Source organism: Epinephelus lanceolatus, chromosome 21, assembly GCF_041903045.1.
Source record: "Epinephelus lanceolatus isolate andai-2023 chromosome 21, ASM4190304v1, whole genome shotgun sequence".
Lineage (NCBI taxonomy): Eukaryota > Metazoa > Chordata > Actinopteri > Perciformes > Serranidae > Epinephelus > Epinephelus lanceolatus.
The window spans coordinates 8,963,828-8,986,469 of record NC_135754.1 but is presented as its reverse complement, the minus strand read 5'-3'; the positions used below and the strand labels follow the sequence as shown (position 1 = coordinate 8,986,469).

General features: G+C 40.1%; 1 protein-coding gene across 1 annotated transcript; it reads left to right on the top strand.

The window, feature by feature from the left end:
- The first annotated feature begins 1 nt into the window (after position 1).
- LOC117247505 (myosin-1-like) lies at positions 2 to 19,943 on the top strand. The gene is made up of 39 exons (XM_033612091.1): positions 2 to 54; positions 140 to 367; positions 451 to 594; positions 2,059 to 2,215; positions 2,328 to 2,355; positions 2,448 to 2,556; positions 2,688 to 2,780; positions 2,879 to 2,942; positions 3,811 to 3,909; positions 3,996 to 4,099; positions 4,180 to 4,318; positions 4,494 to 4,612; positions 6,176 to 6,325; positions 6,409 to 6,579; positions 6,673 to 6,979; positions 7,070 to 7,167; positions 7,288 to 7,375; positions 7,463 to 7,580; positions 7,653 to 7,776; positions 8,932 to 9,068; positions 9,216 to 9,471; positions 9,580 to 9,822; positions 10,719 to 10,895; positions 10,974 to 11,119; positions 11,202 to 11,292; positions 11,374 to 11,763; positions 11,850 to 11,976; positions 12,061 to 12,179; positions 13,674 to 13,870; positions 13,985 to 14,168; positions 14,854 to 15,019; positions 15,296 to 15,420; positions 15,511 to 15,819; positions 15,920 to 16,123; positions 16,337 to 16,462; positions 17,840 to 18,010; positions 18,094 to 18,294; positions 18,376 to 18,507; positions 19,814 to 19,943. The coding sequence occupies exons 2-39, from the start codon at positions 164 to 166 to the stop codon at positions 19,829 to 19,831; spliced, it is 5,835 nt and encodes a 1,944-aa protein (XP_033467982.1). The 5' UTR covers positions 2 to 54; positions 140 to 163; the 3' UTR covers positions 19,832 to 19,943.
- Positions 19,944 to 22,642: the final 2,699 nt, after the last annotated feature.

The window sequence follows — 22,642 nt, the reverse complement described above, 5'->3', positions numbered from 1 at the left end:
TTCAGGTGTCTCCAGGTGGAGGATCCATAAGCAGACCTGTTGTAGCCCACAGAGGTAAGAGATTCATATTGATTATGATGACTAATTATTCTACAGTTATTAGAATCATAGTTCTGACCTTTAACCTTGAATCTTTCAGTCCCCTCTGGGGTGTTTTGCAGAGATGAGTTCAGATGCTGAAATGAGTGTGTTCGGGGAGGCTGCCCCATACCTGAGGAGACCCGAACGAGAGAGAATTGAATGTCAAAACAGGCCCTTTGATGCTAAAACTGCAGTGTATGTGGTGGATCCAAAGGAGCTGTTTGTTAAAGGCACTCTGCAAAGCAAAGAAGGAGGCAAAGCCACCATTAAAACTGATGCAGGACAGGTACGCTAGCTGTGGACGAGGCAGATCACCCATACGCTCTACATTTCGTGCTGCTGATGAAGGACACATCTCTCCCTTTACAGGTTGTAACAGTGAAGGATGACGAATTCTTCCCAATGAACCCACCCAAGTTCGACAAGATCGAGGACATGGCCATGATGACCCACCTCAACGAGGCTGCCGTGCTGTATAACCTCAAAGAGCGTTACACAGCATGGATGATCTATGTGAGTAATGTAACATTTGCTGTAGCTGATGATGCTTATTAACACACAATGCCAGAGAAGCTGACACCATGTAGACCAATTTTAGAGTTTGTAATGCACGAGGCTAAAAATGTCTTGTTTGGCCTGACAAAGGAAGCAAGCAATAACTGCATTTCATGCCCTTTGAGTGGCAAAAGTCAAGACTAGAGATAAGATTTTCAGTGCCTTCCCAACATGTAATTATACATACAGTATGTTAAGTCATCAGTTAATTATCTGGCAGCTACAAATAGTCTTGAAAAAAAAAAATACTTTACTACTTTTTCAAAAACTCCTGCATTCTTTTGGGGTGTTGACATCGCAGTGTGATGTTATTTTATAACCACACTAAATCTAAATAAGATGATGTTGAGCTCCAATCTGCACACAAAGCTCTCTCAATGAGTTTTTTTTTTTGTTTTTGTTTTTTTTTTTTACGGTGGAGGAAATTAATTTGTCCAAGTTTCCCCACTCATGCAGCTACTGCTCTTCTGCATTATTTTGGAGGAGTTGTACATCCTAGGAGGCATGGATTTGATGTTTTGTAGGTTGGATGATATCATGATTAAAAAACAAGCTAAATTTTGTTGGAAATTGGTATTTTTTGAGACATTTTGGAAATTTATTTTACATATAATTACAGTAGTAGCTTATAATATTTAAGTTGATATATCTGAATAACAAGGAGGTTGTAACCTCAAATTAAAGTTACTGAGATGCTGTTGAAACAACTTTTTTTCGGTAACCCACACAGACAGATCAATCTGTTTGGAAAGGGCCGTATTACCTTCAGTGACACCAATTTTTTTTAAGTTGAATCCTAGTATTTTAAAATATGTTAGCGTTCTTTAATATCTGCAAGTGCTACGCCCAGAAAGAAAAGTAATCTGTTCTTTCAAACGACTAGTTTGTACTCTTGATTTACATAATAAAATAATGAAGTATTTATAAATGTATTTGCAGCTGCTGTTACTCGTGTATAAAAATGCCCATACTTTATTTGGAGAGGCTTGTGACGTCCTTGCGGCTCGCTGATGGCCACAGGTATTCAAAAATAGATATAAATAAACTGATCAGTCAGTGTCATGTACATAGTCAATGCATTTACATGGACATCCCCTTTAGGATGGGTTTTTGAGATATACTGTATTTGTGTTTGAGAATGTAAACAACATATCCCAATTTCAGAAATCTACATAAGTCTGAATTAGAGCCCAACCGATACGTCGGTCAGCCGATTTTATCAGCCAGTATTAGCTTCTCACAGATATGGTATCGGCGTATGTTGCCCCGATATTTTAAGGTTTGTTGTTTTTTTTGTTGAACATACACCAGAAAAAGATGCTTGCAGTAATCTAGAATTATTAAATTCCCAGTGAGGCCTCTAAATATTGTTTCACCAAATCCATGCTAACTCAAACATGTGTTTTATTGTATATGTTTTAGACCTACTCTGGGCTGTTCTGCGTCACTGTAAACCCTTACAAGTGGCTCCCAGTGTACAACCAAGAGGTGGTGGTGGCCTACAGGGGCAAAAAGCGCCAGGAGGCTCCACCACACATCTTCTCCATCTCCGACAATGCCTATCAGTTCATGCTAACTGGTAATCTGAAACTGGAAAAACATATATTGTTGTATTCAGTTTTCTATAAGGTCAAGGCTCTGATTCATTGCATGGTACCTTTCTAATATGACTCTGGTGTCATTTGTTGTAGATAGAGAAAACCAGTCCATCCTTATCACGTAAGCTGCATGTGGATGCAAATGTTGAAGTTTATCTTTAAAGCTTTTGGTCAAAGAGGAAATAAAACAGTTCTGGTGTTTCTCTTGTGTAGTGGAGAATCTGGTGCAGGAAAGACTGTCAACACCAAACGGGTCATCCAGTACTTTGCGACAATCGCAGGGTGTGGGGACAGGAAGAAAGATGCCTCTGGAAAATTACATGTAATATTATTATGATTTTTTAGTCTTTGAAATAAATTTACAAGTTGTAAAATTAGGTACAATTGCTAATTGCTGCTATTGCTTCTTGTCTGCATCTGTAATATCGTATTTTGTTCTTCCTGTTACCGTAGGGGAATCTGGAGGATCAGATCATCTCTGCTAACCCACTGCTGGAGGCTTTTGGGAATGCCAAAACTGTCAGAAATGATAATTCTTCACGTTTTGTGAGTAAAAAGAAACTTTGTTAATACTTATTTCTGATTTGTCTCGTTTATTACATTACGTTTCCTAGATTAGTCATCAGTTTTTTTTCCTTTTTAAGGGCAAGTTCATAAGAATCCACTTTGGGACCACGGGAAAACTGGCCTCCGCTGATATTGAAACTTGTGAGTCAGAATATGATGAATTCATGTGATATTTTGTTAGTCTTTTGTTTAAAGGAACAGTTCACCCCAAAATCAAAAATCAAAATATACCTTTTTCCTCTTACCTGTAGTGCTGTTTAACAGTCCAGATTGTTTTGGTGTGAGTTGCTGAGTGTCGGAGATATCGGCCATAGAGATGTCTGCCTTCTCTCTAATATAATGTAATTAGATGTCACTCAGCTTCTGGTGCTCAAAGCTCCAAACCAAAAAAAAAAAAAAAGAATAGCATTTGAAAAACTCAACAGTGATGTCTCTTTCCAGAAATCATGACCTGGTTACTCAAGATAATCCACAGACCTTCATGTGAACAGTTTCATGTAAGAACTATTTTCTGTCTACAGAACTACATCTGCCGAAAGGATCACCGCACAGAAGGAGGTGCACGTCTTATTCTAGCTCACCTAGCACCACTAAGCTAGCTAACATCAAAGCTAGACCGAGGAGGACATCATTAATGTTTACATCTACATGAGTAGATGCACGATAGGTCAGTAGAAAGAAAATAGTTCCTTCATGAAACTGCACACAACAAGGTCTGTAGATTATCTTGAGTAACCGGGTCAAGATTTCTGGAAAGAGACACTGCTGTTGAGCTATTCAAATGTATTTTTTTTTTTTTTTGGCGCTTTAGGTACCACAAGCTGAGTGTCGTCTTGTTCCATTATATTAGAGAGAAGGCAGACATCTGTATGGCTGATGTCTCCGACACTCAGCAGCTCACACTAAAACTATCTAGACTGATAAACAGCACTACAGGTATGAAGAAAAATATGAACTTTTGATTCTTGGGTGAACTGTCCCATTAAGTCAGTTTTGTTTCCTTTGGTAGATTTGCTGGAAAAATCCAGAGTAACGTTTCAGCTGTCTGCAGAGAGGAGTTACCATATTTTCTACCAGATCATGTCCAACAAGAAGCCGGAGCTGATAGGTAACATATCAGAAGGAAGTGTTACAGTTTGAACAAATGTTTATCGTAAGGCTTGGATTTGACTTGCACATTATTTTTCCACCCAGAGACTCTCCTCATCTCCACCAACCCCTTCGACTACCCATTTGTTAGCCAAGGGGAGATCAGTGTGGCCAGTATTGATGACAGTGATGAGCTGATGGCCACGGATGTAAGTCATATTTGCAGTCTTTTCTTTTCCACCCTTGCAAACGTGCCACTGACATCCGCCCTGTTATGATGTACTTTCAGAGCGCTATTGAGATCCTAGGCTTCACTGGAGAGGAGAGGATTGGCATCTACAAGCTAACAGGTGCTGTGATGCATTATGGGAATATGAAATTCAAGCAGAAGCAGAGGGAGGAGCAGGCAGAGCCAGATGGGACAGAGGGTAACTGTTATTTACAGGATTCTGCCTAAATCTCTGGATTTCTTGTTTCTTTTTTTGTTTTTCTCAATGATCGTCTTATGTTTATGTAATCATCTATTTTTATCTTATGCTAGCTTTATCCTCTTCTATCACACTCTATCTATAGTTTTCTCACTTGATCTTTTTCCTCTATCAGTGGCTGACAAAGCAGCTTATCTGATGGGTCTGAACTCCGCAGACCTGCTGAAAGCACTGTGTTATCCAAGAGTGAAGGTTGGGAATGAGTATGTGACCAAAGGACAAACTGTTCAGCAGGTACATGTGTGTTGTAGTATAGTAGCTGATGTGATAAACACTTGTGCAACCCATTAGGACTCATATTATTCTTTAAAAGTGTAAATGCACACATGCAAAAGTGTATTTCAGTACTGTTAAGCAAGGAAATAATGCAGGTTACAATTTTATCCTTTAGTTTGAAAGAAATCTGTCAACACTTGCATACCCTTATGTAAAATAAAACTCTTATAGGCTGCTGTAATTGTTCCTATTTTCAGTTCTGGACAGGAAGTAAAGTGTCCCTTTGTAAAGTAAAATGGAAAATGCTTGTTTTCCTTTTCTTATCATCTTTTAAAAATTGATCAGCTGTCTATGTGTGAAGTGGAAGCTCTCACTAATAGTGGCACACCCACAGACAATTACCACCCTACTCTGCAACTCTATAGAGAATTTTAGCCTCTTTCAGCTTATTGTTTTTGTTTTACAGCTGAAAATTCTCTTCACCTTAAGAACACAGTCACATATGAGCAAATGCAGGCGAGTGACCATTGCCTGCTGAAGTAATATTTGTGCTGAATGTAGGAAGTGCCGGATGTGATGCAAAAAGAAAACTAGCTTGATAGCTAATAAATGAATGTTAATATATAATGCAAAATATGATGTTACTGGTATATTTTTCATTTTCTTACGTTCCATGCCTGTCTCCTGGCATCTCTCATGTGCTGCATTTTTTATGGCCAATATCATACAATATTGACTAGTAAGCATTCAGTGTTTTGTCTGTCAAGTGGCGTCTTCCATACATACTTCTTTCCTTTTGGTTGAAGCTGTGATTTTGCCAGTCAGAGTTTACCAAAGATGTATATTTGCTCTGCCACTGGTAGTGAATGTTGTATTCGTCCCTTCACTCACACTGAATGGAAGTGAACGGGAGGTGAATATTCGCCAATGTTAATTTGTCTGGCCATGCCCTAAAACTGCATTTCCACCTTAAAGGCATCACCAGTAAGGCTCTTCTCACGCACTGTTTGTACGTTTTCCTACGAAAAGTAATGCACCAAAATTCGTACGTCTCATGTAATCATGAGCCAGTAATTTGTGTATGACCCACGTATTTCAAAAAGCTGCAATCTCACGATCAGTGCGCTGACAAGACTTTCCCCCCATAGACTGGTGTTCAAAGTGAACTTTGAGTCATATCAGGGCACTTAGTCACCATATTTGTTTTCCTAAACTTAATCATGTAGGATATCATACAGACTGTTATGTGAGGATATGTTGCCTCGCTATATTTGGGTATTTTTTGCACCATATCTACAATTTTTGTAGCCTCGTCTTGGATGCGTGCTGCTCACAGTCTAGGAGCTGGTTGCTACTTTTTTATATAGTCCCAAGCTCACCAAGCTCTGTGTAAATACTGTTTTAATGTTCAGTAACTTTATGAGGTAATAATATGTTATTTGTAGTGGAGTTCCTCTGCTGCAAAGTTTCCAATAAGGATTCATAGTGTAACAATAAATTCCTCCAATATTTATCCTTTAAAGGCCTATCTTTTAATTACTTTGATGTGTTGGTATCTAACTGCCACATGTTATTGTGCAGGTCTACAATTCAATCGGTGCTCTGGCCAAATCAGTTTACGAAAAGATGTTTGTGTGGATGGTCCTCCGCATTAATCAGATGCTGGACACCAAGCAACCCAGGCAGTTCTTTATCGGAGTCTTGGACATCGCTGGGTTTGAAATATTTGATGTAAGTTTGCTAAAGCAGTGACGCTACTGTAAATTCTAATGTATATTATGGTCATGCTCTGCAGTAAATGGTTTGTTTTGCAGTATAACAGTCTGGAACAGCTGTGCATCAATTTCACCAATGAGAAACTGCAACAGTTTTTCAACCATCACATGTTTGTGCTGGAGCAAGAGGAGTACAAGAAGGAAGGCATTGAGTGGGAGTTCATTGACTTTGGAATGGACTTAGCTGCTTGTATAGAGCTTATTGAAAAGGTTTGTTTATTCATGTGTCATATAACACAAAAGTATAGGAAAGATTTCCCAATATCATTTTGTGTAGAGTAATTTTATAATGTCCACAAACAGCCAATGGGCATCTTTTCCATCCTTGAAGAGGAGTGTATGTTCCCCAAGGCATCAGACACCACCTTCAAAAACAAGCTCTATGACCAACATCTTGGGAAATCAAACAACTTTCAGAAGCCCAAGCCTGTCAAAGGCAAGGCTGAGGCTCACTTCTCCCTGGTGCACTACGCTGGCACTGTGGACTACAGCATCACAGGCTGGTTGGACAAGAACAAGGACCCACTGAATGACACTGTAGTTCAGCTCTACCAGAAAGCCAGCCTCAAACTACTGGCTTTCCTCTACTCTACCTACTCTTCATCTGATGGTAAGAACTGTTGTGATTCTGAACTTAATCTTTTTTTCATTTAACATTTGCAGCCTTATAACATAGAAAAAAAAACATTTCTTCTTTTAGACAGTAGTGGTGGAGGAAGTGGTGGAGCTGGTGCTACTACAAAGAAGACTGCAAAGAAGAAGGGCTCATCCTTCCAGACTGTGTCAGCCCTCTTCAGGGTAACTGCATAGTAAAATAATATTAGATGTTCATAGTTTTGGGAAAATAATTTTGATACAGACAATAAAATATTGCAACAATTGTTATAATGAAGTATTGATGCTGATAATCTTAAACAGGAGAACCTGGGGAAGCTAATGACAAATCTCAGGAGCACCCATCCTCACTTTGTTAGGTGTCTAATTCCAAATGAAACTAAAACTCCAGGTATTTTACTTCATGTTCCACTTTATCAGACCATTTCAATGGTATCTCATGCAGCCTAATTATAATGTGGCTCTGGCTGACTTTTAGGGATTATGGAACACCATCTGGTTATCCATCAGCTGCGATGTAACGGTGTGCTGGAAGGAATCAGGATCTGCCGGAAGGGCTACCCTAGCAGGATCCTGTATGGGGATTTCAAGCAAAGGTAAGAAGTAGTAGAGTTGGTTTGTGAGAAATTAAAAAAAAACAAATAACTTTTCTCTAATTTTTCTTGTAGGTACAAAGTACTGAATGCTAGTGTGATACCTGAGGGACAATTCATTGACAACAAGAAAGCTGCTGAGAAGCTCTTGGGGTCTATCGATGTGGATCATACGCAGTATAAGTTTGGGCATACCAAGGTAATTTATTTGAATTTGGGGGCCTCACCATGGTAGAACTGTGGCTCTTGTGGGATCATCTAACACCTGAAACTCCCCTAGTGAAATCAGACAAGCTGTGTCCATTGGTGTAGTGGGGGGTATACAGGGTATACCCACTTCTTATTCTAGACGTTTGCAGTATACCAACCCATCAGCCAAAAAGCCATCACAATATTTCGAAAAGTATATCCACTTTTCCTCAGTAACGTACCCAGCTACTTTGTAGTACACCCACCTTATCAGCTGCCACTACACCCTCTAGAGACCCTCTAGCAATCAGGCAAACTTCCGAAAATTTTAAAATGTGCACCACTTTCCCACTTTTATGATTCATTTTGTTTAGATTAGGAAAAACTCACAAAAGCTACAGAGTTCTTTGGGGTTTGGAGACTGTTCTCCAAAAAAGACCACATAGATCATTTCTACAAGCAGAAATTACAACCCATGTTTATTGTTAGTGGCAACCCGATAGTGGCTGTAGTAATTATTACAGGAGCAAAGGAGAAAGTCAGGAGACGTAGTGTAAAGAGCAACAAAGTCTGCTTTAGGTAAAGGCAGGTGGATGGGTCAAACAAGAACAGGGCTTTCATCCAGGAGACCACTGTTTGTAAAACAAAATGGCAAATTTGAGTTATTTTAACAACGTAACGTGGTACGTTGTAGTATATCAATGTGATGCATGTCGAGTGGGATGTGTCACATTTTGTCAACTAAAACACAATTAGACTTATCTTAAGCCAAATCATGATCTTTTTTCTAAACCCAACCACGCACTTTTGGTGCCACTGTGACTGTTTCACAACATTAACCATGTGTTTAAAACTGCTGCCATTAAGGGTCATATACAAGCTATTCTGTTGTCCACCAGTAGGGGAGCAAATTTTGGAGATGCTTCTATGGATCAAAGGAACAAACAATTTACTGTGAGTACTTGAAAAGGTTTCAGGAAAAGGCTTTGATGGCAGAATCTTTGCAGCCCCTTCAAGTGTCGCCATTCAGAACACGTATAAACTCTTTGCAGACAACATATCATAATATTTCAATCGTTTCGAGCATTGACGTTAAAACTCTGTGGTATATTAATGTGGTACTAAAGTGCATCTCAACATGTGTCAAAAATCATATTTCCTGTAGGTATTTTTTAAAGCAGGGCTCTTGGGTCTACTGGAAGAGATGAGGGATGAAAAACTGGCCTCTCTCATCACCATTACTCAAGCCTTGTGTCGAGGCTTTCTCAGAAGGAAGGAGTATCAGAAAATGACGGAGAGAAGGTAATTAGACTGGCTGTAGATTGTGGTCACAGACCTTCAGCCTCATGTACATCAAAGCCTATAGGTCTAAATAAGTTGCATGCTTGCTACTTAGTTGCTTACATATTCAAATGAGAATGTACATTAAAACAAGCTCCATCTTTTCAGAGAATCTATTTACATTGTCCAGTACAACATTCGCTCTTTCATGAATGTAAAACACTGGCCATGGATGAAGCTCTACTTCAAGATCAAGCCACTCTTGAGGAGTGCTGAGACTGAGAAAGAGATGGCCATCATGAAAGTAGAGTTTGCCAAGTGTAAGGAGGATTTAGCCAAAGCTGAGACTAAAAGGAAGGAACTGGAAGCCAAAATGGTTTCCCTGCTTCAGGAGAAGAATGACTTGTGTCTGCAGATTCACGCTGTAAGTCGAGAAAAGACATATTTTGCAGCAGATATAGCTGTTTAAGTAAACCATAATAAAGTGAAACTGCATGCTACATGAATGTAACTAGTGTTACTTATTCAAAAGGAAAGTGAGAGTCTGGCAGATGCAGAGGAAAGATGTGAGGGGCTGATCAAGAACAAGATTTTGCTGGAGGCCAAAGCCAAAGAACTCAGTGAGAGACTGGAGGACGAGGAGGAGGTGAATGCCGAACTGACCGCCAAGAGGAGAAAGCTGGAGGACGAGTGCTCTGAGCTGAAGAAAGACATTGATGACTTGGAGCTTACCCTGGCTAAAGTGGAGAAGGAAAAACATGCCACTGAAAACAAGGTACATGTCTGCTTAGGGGTCATCTGAACACACCCGATTCACCAGAAGAAAACATTGGCATGCTATGTGTCTGCAAACCACAAATACCTTACATTTGTACGTTTCATTAGTATCATATCCTGAGGTTTTTAACATATTTTTCCCCATTTTTTCCACGGGTTGTTTTTGGAGGGGAGTTTTTCCTTATCTGCTGTGAGGGTCCAAGGACGGAGAGATGTCATAGGCTGTAAAGCCCTCTGAAACAAATTGTAATTTGTGATATTCAGCTTTATAAATAAAATTGAGTTGAATATCATCGTTTCTAAAGTAACATATGAGCTGGCTTTGTCATTGGGAGGTTTAGGGGTTGGTGGATGGTGTGGCACCTAGGTGAGATGCCTGCCAAGCTGCAGATCACTGTCCAAGACCAAACAACAAAAATGTTTTAGTGCCCTGATTGCTGTTTTTCCAAAAGCATTTAAGCCTCTGAACATGGATCTTTTTTGGCAACCCATCACTGTTTTTCCAACCCGGATAGTGTCATGAAAAGCAGTTGCTTTGTTACTGTGCCTTTGCTGCATTTTCTCCCAGGAAAGAGTCACAAAAAATGGTTGGGTTTTTTATAGTGAAATCATTGTGTTTCCTGCCAGGATAGTGCCACCAAAACCTGGTATTTTTAACCAAAACATGATTTACCATAACCATGTTGTTTTTGTGCCTAAACCTAACCACACATTAATTACAATGCTGCTGAAACGCAAAGTTTGAACATATCCTCTGCATAATAACGAACAAATAAAATGTGTTTTTGGTTTGCAGAAACGTACAATGCCAATTTTTTCTGGTGATTGGGTCAGGGAACACTAAACTCAGTGACTCGAACATTTACGAGCACATACTTTTTTTTACACATTCAGGTGAAGAATCTGACTGAAGAAATGTCATCTCTTGATGATACCATCGCCAGACTATCCAAGGAGAAGTTGGCCCTGCAAGAGGCCCACCAGCAGACACTGGATGACCTGCAAGCAGAGGAAGATAAAGTCAACTGTCTGACCAAAGCTAAGGTCAAGCTGGAGCAACAAGTTGATGATGTAAGTTGATGCCTGTAAATATTACCACCTTGAAATCATAGCATGCATGACTTGCTAATATTACTGTCCATGTGATAGCTTGAGGGCTCTCTAGAACAAGAGAAGAAGATCAGAATGGAAATCGAGAGGGCCAAAAGGAAGCTTGAAGGTGATCTGAAACTAACTCAAGAATCCATAATGGATTTGGAAAATGACAAGCAACAGCTGGAGGACCGCCTTAAAAAGTATGTACTGTTGCAGCAGCGTTCAAGCATAGTGATAAGTTCTTTACACATGCTCTAATCATATGGTCATTTTGCATGACAGAAAAGACTTTGAATTCAGCCAGCTCTTGTCCAAAATTGAGGATGAGCAGAATGTAGCTGTGCAATCTCAGAAGAGGATGAAGGAGTTTCAGGTACTTGGAAAACTTAAGGGTTAACATGAAACCTTGCTGAAAGCCAATGAATGATCCTGGGTTTTTTGTTGCTTTACTCAGGCCCGCATTGAAGAGCTGGAAGAGGAGATTGAAGTGGAGCGTGTTGCCAGGGCCAAGGTGGAAAAGCAAAGGTCTGATCTCTCCAGGGAGCTGGAGGAGATCAGTGAGAGGCTGGAGGAGGCTGGAGGAGCCACCGCCGCTCAGATAGAGATGAACAAAAAGCGAGAGATCGAGTTTCAGAAATTGAGGCGAGACCTGGAAGAGTCGACCCTCCACCATGAGGCCACTGCTGCGGTTTTAAGAAAGAAACACGCTGACAGTGTGGCTGAGCTGGGAGAGCAGATTGACAACCTACAGAGAGTCAAACAGAAACTGGAGAAGGAGAAGAATGAGTACAAAATGGAGATTGATGACTTGTCCAGCAACATAGAGGTCATGGTCAAGGCAAAGGTTAGCTCCACCAATATGAAAAGGATATGCAGTCAATATAAAATGGTTAATAAAGTTTTTGTTAATTAATGCAATGAATATTACAGGTAAATTATGAGAAAATGTGTCACATGCTGGAAGACCAACTGAGTGAATACAAGACGAAATACGATGAGAACACTCGTCTGATCACTGAAGTAAATGCTCAAAGGGCAAGACTTCAGAACGAAAATGGTATGCAACTCAGTCAAGACAGACTCCTGAGGTTCAGTTCTTTTCTCTATTTTCTTACCTTTTTTTCTCAAACCCCTTGAACAGGTGAGTTTTCTCGTCTTCTCGAGGAAAAAGAAGCGATACTCTCTCAGATGTCGAGGGGTAAGCTTGCCTTCACTCAGCAAGTTGAAGAACTGAAGAGGCACGTTGAGGAAGAATCAAAGGTTTGTTTCATTGCTGCACTTTGTACGACCAATCAAAGCCTGTGACATCATTTATCCTAAAGGGTCATTAGGCTAACTGATTAGCTGACCTAGGTAGCTAGAGCTAGGCAGATTGGTGCCATGTCATTGTTCTGACGGCCCATAATTTTGATGCCTCATTTGACTAAAAGCTTATTTGTACAACAGCTTGTTATCAGGAAAACAAATGCCCACTGCTCTTAATGGCAGTTTCTCCAAAAATATGACACCCCTGCTATATTCCCCTGATATTCGTACCCATAACCTTAACCAGTCTCACTCCTCACGTCTAAACCTAACCAACCCAACCAACAAAGGCGAAGAATACAAGCCAGTCAGAGGTAGGGCAGGCCATGCCTTAATCACAAGAAGATTACTAGATTAGATTAGACAACTTTATTAATTCCAAAGGGCAATTCAGTTCAGTAGTCCGCCAAGACCATACACACTGTCATACATACATATATACATACATGTGAGTGCATACATTCAGCAATGACGGTGCCCCCTTGTGACTACCACAGACACTACAAGGTGTGCATCCTACAATAAGAAGAATAGTAACTCTGATAACTCAGATAAAATCAGTCAGTCAATAAATAAATAAATAGGCACAATCAATGTTAAAAGTTAATCAGTTCCTCAGTTCATAAATTTCAATCCCACAGGCTTGTGTTTAGGTTTAAAAGTCTTATAGCAGATGCCAGACGGGAGAAAAGATCTTGAGTAGCAGTTTGTTCTCCTCAAACAATGGCTGTGGACTCTAATATTTCAGCGAATGTTTAAGTTAAGATATTGTAATTGTAGTACTATAGAGTTGGCTTTTTTGTAATTTTATATTCTGTCTGAGGAAAATATTGATGTTCCCAGTGGCCTCATCTTTTTCCTTTGACAGTATGTCTTTGCATTACCTGCATTACGTGACTCTCTCCCTGGCTTGCTAAATTGTTAGCCATGGTAGTTTCTAGACGCAGACAGTAAGCATCCATGTTGCCGTTGCCTAGCCCTATGATATAGGGCTATGTCGTAACTACAAGCTCACAAGTTCCATTTGAATGCAGCAGCAATAGTAGGAGGCCCGATGATGTCTTTTTGTATAATAAATAGCCCTGTGCTTCTGTTTGGGAATGTGCCATCAAAGAAGGGACAATGGGAGACTGTTTTGGAGATAACAGGCTGCTGTACTATGCTTTTGGGTCCAATAGGACATTTTTTTGAATATTAGGGCTTCAGAATTATGGGCCATTGGAACAATGATCAGTCCCCAAGAGATTTTCCTGACTGACTTAATATGGCCTTTTTCACTGGGTGGGCCCTAGGCCCTTCTACGGTGGCCACCAAGGAGATTTCAAGAAATACTTAGACATGTTAATTCACCACTAGACCAGTACTTCAGCTTGGGAGAAGAGCTTCCAGATAGATTCAGATTTTAACAAATGTTCCTTCAGCTAAAAGGCAAATCTGCCTCTCTGTTAGGCTAAGAGTGCCCTCGCCCACGCTCTCCAATCTGCCCGCCATGACTGTGATCTGCTGAGGGAGCAGTTTGAGGAGGAGCAGGAGGCCAAGGCTGAGCTCCAGAGAGCAATGTCCAAGGCCAACAGTGAGGTGGCCCAATGGAGAACCAAATATGAGACTGATGCCATCCAGCGCAACGATGAACTGGAGGAGGCCAAGTTAGAGTTGTTCTCCAACATAAATATGATAAATACATATATAAACAGACAGAAATAGGATATTTGCAATGTAAGAAAATGGCAATCATTAATCATTCTTTTTGTTATGCTCAGGAAAAAGCTTGCCCAACGTTTGCAGGAGGCTGAAGAGGCCATTGAAGCTGTGAATGCCAAGTGCTCGTCTTTGGAGAAGACAAAGCAGAGGCTGCAAGGAGAGGTGGAGGACCTCATGGCTGATGTGGAAAGGGCAAATGCTCAAGCAGCTGGCCTGGATAAGAAGCAGAGAACGTTTGATAAGGTAACAGAGACATCCTGCCACTTAATTGTGCTAAGCATTCACAATAAGCCACAGATGCTAACAGTCTGTTTTGCTTGATGCTATTGCTGATTGATATAGGCTAACATACCAGTGACTTTACCCATACCCAGATAATAAAAGCCTTTACATTTGCAGCTTTAAAGGAATACTTAACCCCCCAAATGACCATTTGTGTTTCAAATACTCACCTCGTGTTACATTGAATTTTCTTCTGGTGAATGAAAAATCCCAAAACAGAAAAAATTGTTGATGAACTAAAGTCATAAGCTTCTACGTTTAACAATAACAAAATTATGTCAGTTAGTTTTGCTTTTGTCAAATGTGGATACCTATGACTTCATTTCGAGAATTTTCTCAGTTTTAAGGAGTCTTCGTTCACTGCAGAGGCGTGCAAGAACAAAGGTTTCTTGACAAATTCAAAGTAACCTGGGGTGGGTAATTGATAATTGATAATTGAATGGTCATTTCAGGGATGAAGTATTCCTGAAATGTACACCTGTTGCGGCATAGGTTGTAAGAAATGTGTGTAGGTTGATCATTTCATGCAGACACAGAAGTTTATTTGGAGTATACTGTATCATAACTGTGATATGTGTCATCACTTAGCACAAAAAGTTAAACTCTTAAAAATCCTCTCAGAACCAGCATTTTGTGTCTTTGTTAGATTCTGTCTGAGTGGAAGCAGAAGTATGAGGAGAGTCAGGCTGAGCTGGATGCATCACAGAAAGAGTCTCGCTCCCTCAGCACTGAGCTCTTCAAAATGAAGAACTCTTATGAGGAAGCTTTGGAGCATCTCGAGGCCCTCCAACGAGAGAATAAAAATCTGCAACGTACGTATATTACTGTAAAAAATACTGCTTTCTTTAAAGAAAGTTTCATCTAGAACATGTCTGACAATCAGTCACTAAGGATAAGCACTACAGATGCCGAAGACAATGTCATATAAAGATTATGTTCATATGTGAATCTACACCATTTTCTCATTAGGCAAGAAGAAAAGACTAGATAGTCGTTCCTCTCTTAATAGTGGACATTAATAGAAGAATTCTTTTTTGTTTGTTTGTTTCTGTTTGGCCGTTAATTGAAGAGATTTGTTCCACTTTTAGAGGAAATTTCTGATTTGACTGAGCAACTTGGAGAGAATGGCAAAGCCATCCATGAGCTGGAGAAGAGCAAGAAACAAACTGAGACTGAGAAGACAGAGATCCAGACTGCTTTGGAAGAAGCTGAGGTATATTCATGTCATACAAAGAAATGTATACACACCTATATATAAGTCTCTTACACAATTAAATTATTCTTACTTTAATCTGCACTCAAGGCGTCACTGGAACATGAAGAATCCAAAATTCTGCGTATCCAGCTGGAGCTCACTCAGGTCAAAGGAGAGGTTGATCGCAGGCTGGCTGAGAGGGATGAGGAGATCGAGCAGATGAAACGCAACCACCAGCGCATTGTGGAAACGATGCAGTCTGCCTTAGATGCTGAGACACGCAGCAAGAATGATGCCATGAGAATCAGGAAGAAGATGGAGACTGACCTCAATGAGATGGAGATCCAGCTGAGCCACGCTAATCGACAGGCAGCTGAAGCCCAGAAGCAGCTGAGGAACATGCAAGCCCACCTCAAAGTGAAATAATGTTCATTGACAGCTTCAACACATTGTTATTAGCTTATGAAAGCCAGTTTGAGAAAAACAACTTTTCACCATCATCATTATCTCTGTGCAGGAACAAACCCTTCACCTGGACGAGGCGCTGCGGAGCCAGGAGGACCTGAAGGAGCAGGTGGCCATTGTGGAGCGCAGGAGCAGCCTGTTGCAGGCTGAGGTGGAGGAGCTCAGAGCTGCTCTGGAACAGTCAGAGAGGAGCCGCAAATTAGCTGAACAGGAGCTGGCTGATGCCTGTGAGAGAGTAGGGCTGCTGCACTCTCAGGTGAGCAGTATTGTTATGATGTATCAATAAGAAGAATCTAATGGGATAGCAGTTGGTGGAGACCAAAACAGAGCAGAAAAAGAAATAAAAACTAGAGTGTTAAATAGTGAATTGACAGACACACCAAACTCCAAATGAATGCTAATGTTGCATAACTCTGTGAAGTATAACATACTGTAAGTCACCTTTACAGTTTTTGTCCTTTGTCCACAGAACACCAGTCTCCTTAACTCCAAGAAGAAGCTGGATGCAGATGTCAGCCAGCTGCAGAGCGAGGTGGAGGATGCAGTCCAAGAGGCTCGCAATGCAGAGGAGAAAGCCAAGAAGGCAATCACTGATGTAAATATTATGCCCTTCACCTCTTATTGTATCTAGAACTTACAGCTTCATGTAGTGTGATTGTAACTGTAAGAATTAGTGATGGTTATTAAGCAGCTTGGCTGCCTCTGTGGATACTATTATCAGGTCCAGCTCAGTAACGAATAATTCTTTGGGGATCAAGGCTGAAGGGCTGAAAAAACATTGTTTTCGTGCAGAGTTAATGTAGGCAGTCGCCTTCTTCTTCTTCATAATGTTTTCGCAAATTCTTGTGAGATGGCACATCATACATCAAATTTTTGCCAATGATTGAAAGTTGTTTGCAAATACTACCCAAGAAATATGAGGCTAATTGGTCGGGTGGAGGCTCTGAAATTAAATGTCAAAATTTTGAACTTTAAAAAGTTATAACTGTAAGTCAAATTTACACTAAACTTGGTACAGGCATCTGTCTATTTATACTCTTACAAACCTAAACCATAGGTTTGTTTTGTACCTTTTGTACTTTTGTATCTTCTATTAATTTAGTCTTCACTTTGAATTCTGGTATCGCAAAATGGAGACTAAATTAAAATAAGAAACAATTCAGCCCACTTGTGTGCGGTGTATCTACTTATTTGCTATCAATCTGATGTTTCCTTCCATCACCTGTACCAAGTTATGAGGACTGGCAGCGCTTTTTACTGTGGACTATGGGACTGTGCTTTTTAATGGTTCCGTAGATCTTGTTGATATCTCACTGCATTTTGAAGATATTGACCAATGAACTTTAAAGGGACAAAGCTCAGCACATAAATAGACCTAACTCCACAACTGTTTGGCCAATCATCATGAAACTAGCAGGATATGTCCACACAAGTCCCTGAAACACCCCTCGAAAGTTTCCTTGAAATTGACAACTAGTAAATGCTACAAATGAAAAAAATGGGTGTGGCATAACCCAGATCAGATTTTTGTTGTCCAATTATTACAAAACTCGCAGGATATGTTTCATAACAATGTTGAACTATGTTTGTAAAATTATTTTGAAATCACTCAATAGGGTATGCCACCAGTTCCAAACAAATGTATTGGCCTGGCACCAAATTTGGCCATCAAATAATGACACCCAAAATCCCCAAATCACCAAACTGTGGATATATACATATATATGTTTTTTATTTAACTGTTGAAATATGTCCACAGAATGGTTTCAAGTTGACCACTAGGGCTTGACAGCATTCGTGGTCTGGCACAGATTTTGTTGTAAATGAGCATTGTTAGATTGTCATAAAATCTTTTAGTTATTTTTAATGCAGGAGGAACCCTGGAATCGCTGCTTGTGGCTATATTTTGGTAGCCTATATGTAATGATGAATTATAAATCACACACCAGTTGAACTTGCTTTGGTGTTGTAGGCAGCCATGATGGCAGAGGAGCTGAAGAAAGAGCAGGATACCAGCAGCCACCTGGAGAGGATGAAGAAGAACCTGGAGGTGTCTGTGAAGGATCTGCAGCACCGTCTGGATGAGGCTGAGAACCTGGCTCTGAAGGGGGGCAAGAAACAGCTCCAGAAACTAGAAACTCGGGTATCACACTTATACATAGGAGAGCAATGTAACATTACTGGGAGCAAAACTTGGGTTTATGGGATTTGGACGTTCTCTTCTAGGTACGTGAACTGGAGGGTGAAGTGGAGATGGAACAGAAAAGAGCTGCTGATACCGTCAAGGGAATCCGTAAATACGAGAGACGAGTGAAGGAGCTCACTTACCAGACTGAAGAGGACAAGAAGACAATTTTGAGACTGCAGGACCTGGTAGACAAGCTGCAACTCAAAGTCAAGGCATACAAGCGGCAGAATGAAGAAGCTGTAAGATCTTTACTGACTGACAGAAAAACAAACATTGTTTTTTATTATGATTATAGCTTACCGTGTGTTTTTTTGCAACAGGAAGAACAGGCCACTACTCATCTTGCTAAGCTGAGGAAAGTGCAGCATGAACTGGAAGAGGCACAGGAGCGGGCAGACATTGCTGAGTCCCAGGTCAACAAGATGAGAACCAAGAGCAGAGAGTTTGGAAAGGTAACACTTGGCACATTTATGGTTAAGTTTGGTTTTGCTCCCTAATTTTTCAGTTGGAATCAAGATTTCATTTTCTGTGATAGAGTGCTCAGTGTACTAATGTTTACCTGTTGATTTCGATCAGTTGCATGCCTCTCAAAATTTCGAGCATCATGGTCTGGAGTTTTTCCCTTTTACAAAAAGGACAAAAGAATCTGCAGGAATGTCTGTCACGTATACGTCAATGGTTGCAGACATGGTTTATAGGCATACAGACACCCTTAAGGATTCATGAAGGAATGATTTTTGTATTTCTCAACCTGGACCATATTTTCCAATGTTTTTCTGTCTTAGTGACTAATGGGAATGCCAATTTTTGAAAGTGGTCCACTGTTAAGTAACAGGCTGCGATGTAACCATTTGGGGCATATTCCTATGTCAGTTTATGTCGACTAACGTTTTTTTTTTTTTTTTGCCACTGACAGGCTCAGATTGTTATTCAACATGTCTGACAACATTATGCAGAGGATCCCTACATAGATAGACTTTTTTAATAAGTAATAAATATATATATATATATAATATATAATAATATAATAGTAAAATTCTTTTTGTTTAATCAGTAACAGCCCAAAAATCGCGATCACCAAACCCCCCAAACTCCATTTAAATAAACAGTAATTTTATCATTGCAAAACACACTTTATCCAAAGGTGACAGAAAAGTAAAACTTTATAAAAGCCATCATGGTTTGTCTTTCTACTGTTCCAGCCATCACCACCTCTGGTTTGATTGACATAAGCCCATAATTCACCAAGTTAGATGTGAAAATATGCTGGCTCTATATACACTAAAATGACTTTATTTAAATGGAGTCTGGTGGGTTTGGCAAGAGCGATTTTGAGACTGTTTCTGGTTTAAAAAGGTCAATGTCTGAAGGGTTCCTTTATGTCATGTTGTCAGACACTTATAATAATAATCTGAGCCTGTCAGTGGCAAAAAGAAGTAACCTTTAGTGGACATAAATTGACAGTGCACATGCCATGATTGGTGACATTGCAGCATGTTTCATGTTGCCTCTGCTCAATACTGGACCATTTCAAAAAGTGTTGTTCCCATTAGTCACTGTGACATAAAATCGTGGGAAAATAGGGTCCAAGTTGAAAAATACTGAACTTACCCTTTAAGACACTGACATAAGTGGATCTGATCTGAAATGTAGTGTCAAGGGAAATACCTATTTCAGAAAGCTTACTGTATGTAGATGACCATTACTTTTCCTGTCTTGTACCTCTCACCTTTCCTTCTCTGTCTTGTCCTGTCTCAGGGTGCTGAATCTGAGTAAACCTTGCAGTGATGACACATAAGATAGCCTCCATGCAAGTTCTTAGTACAAATAGGCTCATCAGTGTTGTTTTGCTGTGAGACTGTAGCAGAATAAAGTGGTGTGAAGCATGGGTTTTGTCTGTTTTTATTTGTCTTTCATCAGATATACTGTACAGCCAAACCTAGCCATGTGTCTGAATATCAACACAAATGAACGGATACCGAGTATTTATCATAGTTCTTGATGTATTAGCAGATTAGTAGTGTTGTAGTGATAATGTGGCAGTCAGAGAAGTCACTGTAACAGATAATCAGTTCGATAGAAGCAGCATGAGTTTATATAAGTTCCTCTCAGTGTAATTTGAGCATGTGTTTACAGAGATCAGGGCAGATCCCAGCAGAACGCCTGCTGACATTTACATTCTCAGTTAAAAAAGCCGTCCTCTTCACTGCCACTCATCTACATACAATAATGCCAGCATGAGAGCACTGGATTAACTATGATTAGACCAATATCATCAAAGGACCATATGGAGCAATCAGAATGGCTCCGGAGGATTCATTTAAGATGAAGCGTGTATTTAACTGTGTCATGTTTGTTTAGCACACCAGACAGAGGGATTCGCTTTTGTTACTCTGTCAGTGTCTCAAAGTCCTCATCATTACAGGAATTTCATTTGTCTGGGACCCAGATTAGAAGTTAAAGTCTGACATGAAAGTATAATACTCATCAGCATGTCTTTCATACTTAGAGTTACTCACGGGTTTAATTAGTTTTCTGTCAAGATCACCAGTGTTCTGCCTGAATTAAAGGAAAACTCTTCAGATGGACTGCATTTGTCAGGCCAGTGCCAGACCTAGCACATTCGGCGCCATAGGTAAGCTTCCTCTGGTGCACAAATAAACAACTTACCTAACAAATAATTGATAATGAATCTGCGATTTGTGCAAATTTGCCACTTTATCTTCACGTTTTTGTACTTGTATAGCTCTTGCCTTTTTGTTTTGTCTTACTCCCATGGTCTCTACATACAGTCCATTCGACAGTTTCTCTTGTGTTAGAGTTTTGGTGCCCCCCCTCTGGGTGGGCAACCGTCAGTTGTCTTTCACGTCTACATATCCAATCCAATCCTTGAGGACATGATACACCGCCACAGACACCGCTGTTTGATATATTTCAGGCTGATGGAGAACCGTTTTCAGGTAAACTTATTAAATTAAGACTGTTTAAGCTGTGCTTTTAGCTAATAGTAATGTTAACAACAATTAACCGTTAGCTAGTTAACAACTGTTAGTTAACTTAATATATAATCGTCACCGGCACACAATGCATCTTGGGATACGCTTGGCTATGAAGGATTAATACATTGCATCCTCCAAAGTCTGGGAAAGAAGGCTGCATTTCTCGGCCACATTTGAAGGAGCCTTCAAAATGGGACAGCCTTGGTCACGCCGATGTGATGCAATCGGTCTTCAAATGCAGCCTTCGAAGGCTGCAGCCCCTGAGTTGGGACAGGTAATATGTTGAAGCTATGGTGGCTCTATAGTGTCAGACAGAATGGCTAGTAAAAAAGGCACATTCCCACCGTAAATTTTGTCAATCTGGCATTCCCATAGTGAATATAATACCCCTGGCTAAAAATAAATAAGCGGTTGCTTGAGTAATGTTCACGTGGAAATGGCCTGTTCATAGAATAATGGTTTGTCATTTTAGAACTTTACATTTTGGGGGCTTTAAATTTCACTGAGGGAGTTTAAACTTCTGAACTCAATGAAATCTTGGCTGTAGCCATGTGTTTGTGTACAGCAACTACAGATTTGCACATCCAGAGAGTCAAAACAACTGCAGACCAAATAGATATGAACTACTGTTATTGATGCCTGATGACTGCATTGACCCACAGACATAAAATTGATTTTGAATATCTGCAGTTTCAACCATTACAGAAAGCGACTCCTCATGTGCCCAAGACTATCAGTGAAAAACAGCATGTGCCATGACAGAGCTTTAGTGTGACGTGAATAGGGACACAAGTGTGAAGGCCCAGGTCAGTGAGGTTTCTGTATTTTACATCAGTATGCAGCATCTATGTGAGTAGAACCTACCCTAGTCAACCCCACACAAGAGTTTCAAATGTGAAATAAAATAAAATTCATGATGATTTACTGACACCCGTGTATATTTCATACCCACTTTGGCCTTATGCATACACTTTCATATTCTCTGTCGTTAATGATCCGGTAATTCTTACTAGTAAAACTATAAAACCACTCAAGATATTTAATTTATCCCTATATAGTATATCTCTACCTACTTTGTTCTCAGTTATCTGGTATCATCTGTAATACTACAGTAACAGCAGCTAGAGGGCTCCCCTGAGCAAGAGATAGGATTAGATGAGATACACCTTTATTAATCATCAGCAGGGAAATAAACAGTGTAAACATGGAGTGTAACACTCTGTGTTTGTCTCTATTGATATAATAGATTATGGTACTTTATGATATAGTATGGGATATAAGAGAGTATTAGGTGAAGTGTAGTAACATACCACGGAATACCATAATACATGGTATACCTGTAGTACAGTAATACAGTAATATAACATAAAATTGAAAAGACTATCAAATATAATATGGCGTCATATATTAGTAGAACATATTAATGGTATGGTGAGGTATATGATGAGTCCAGCAGAGAGACAATGGAGATGGAGAAGTGAGGTGATTGCCCTGAGCGAACCAGACACTGTAGGGAAATGGCTGTGTGTGTGTGTGTGTGTGTGTGTGTGTGTGTGTGTGTGTGTGTTACAGTCTGACGGTAGGAACA

Coding starts and splice junctions, on each gene's coding strand:
- LOC117247505 (XM_033612091.1), top strand. CDS start 164: ATGAGTTCAGATGCTGAAATGAGTGTGTTCGGGGAGGCTGCCCCATAC. Junction 4,319..4,493: donor AGAGCCAGATGGGACAGAGG/GTAACTGTTATT, acceptor TTCCTCTATCAG/TGGCTGACAAAGCAGCTTAT. Junction 16,463..17,839: donor CCAAGAAGGCAATCACTGAT/GTAAATATTATG, acceptor TTGGTGTTGTAG/GCAGCCATGATGGCAGAGGA.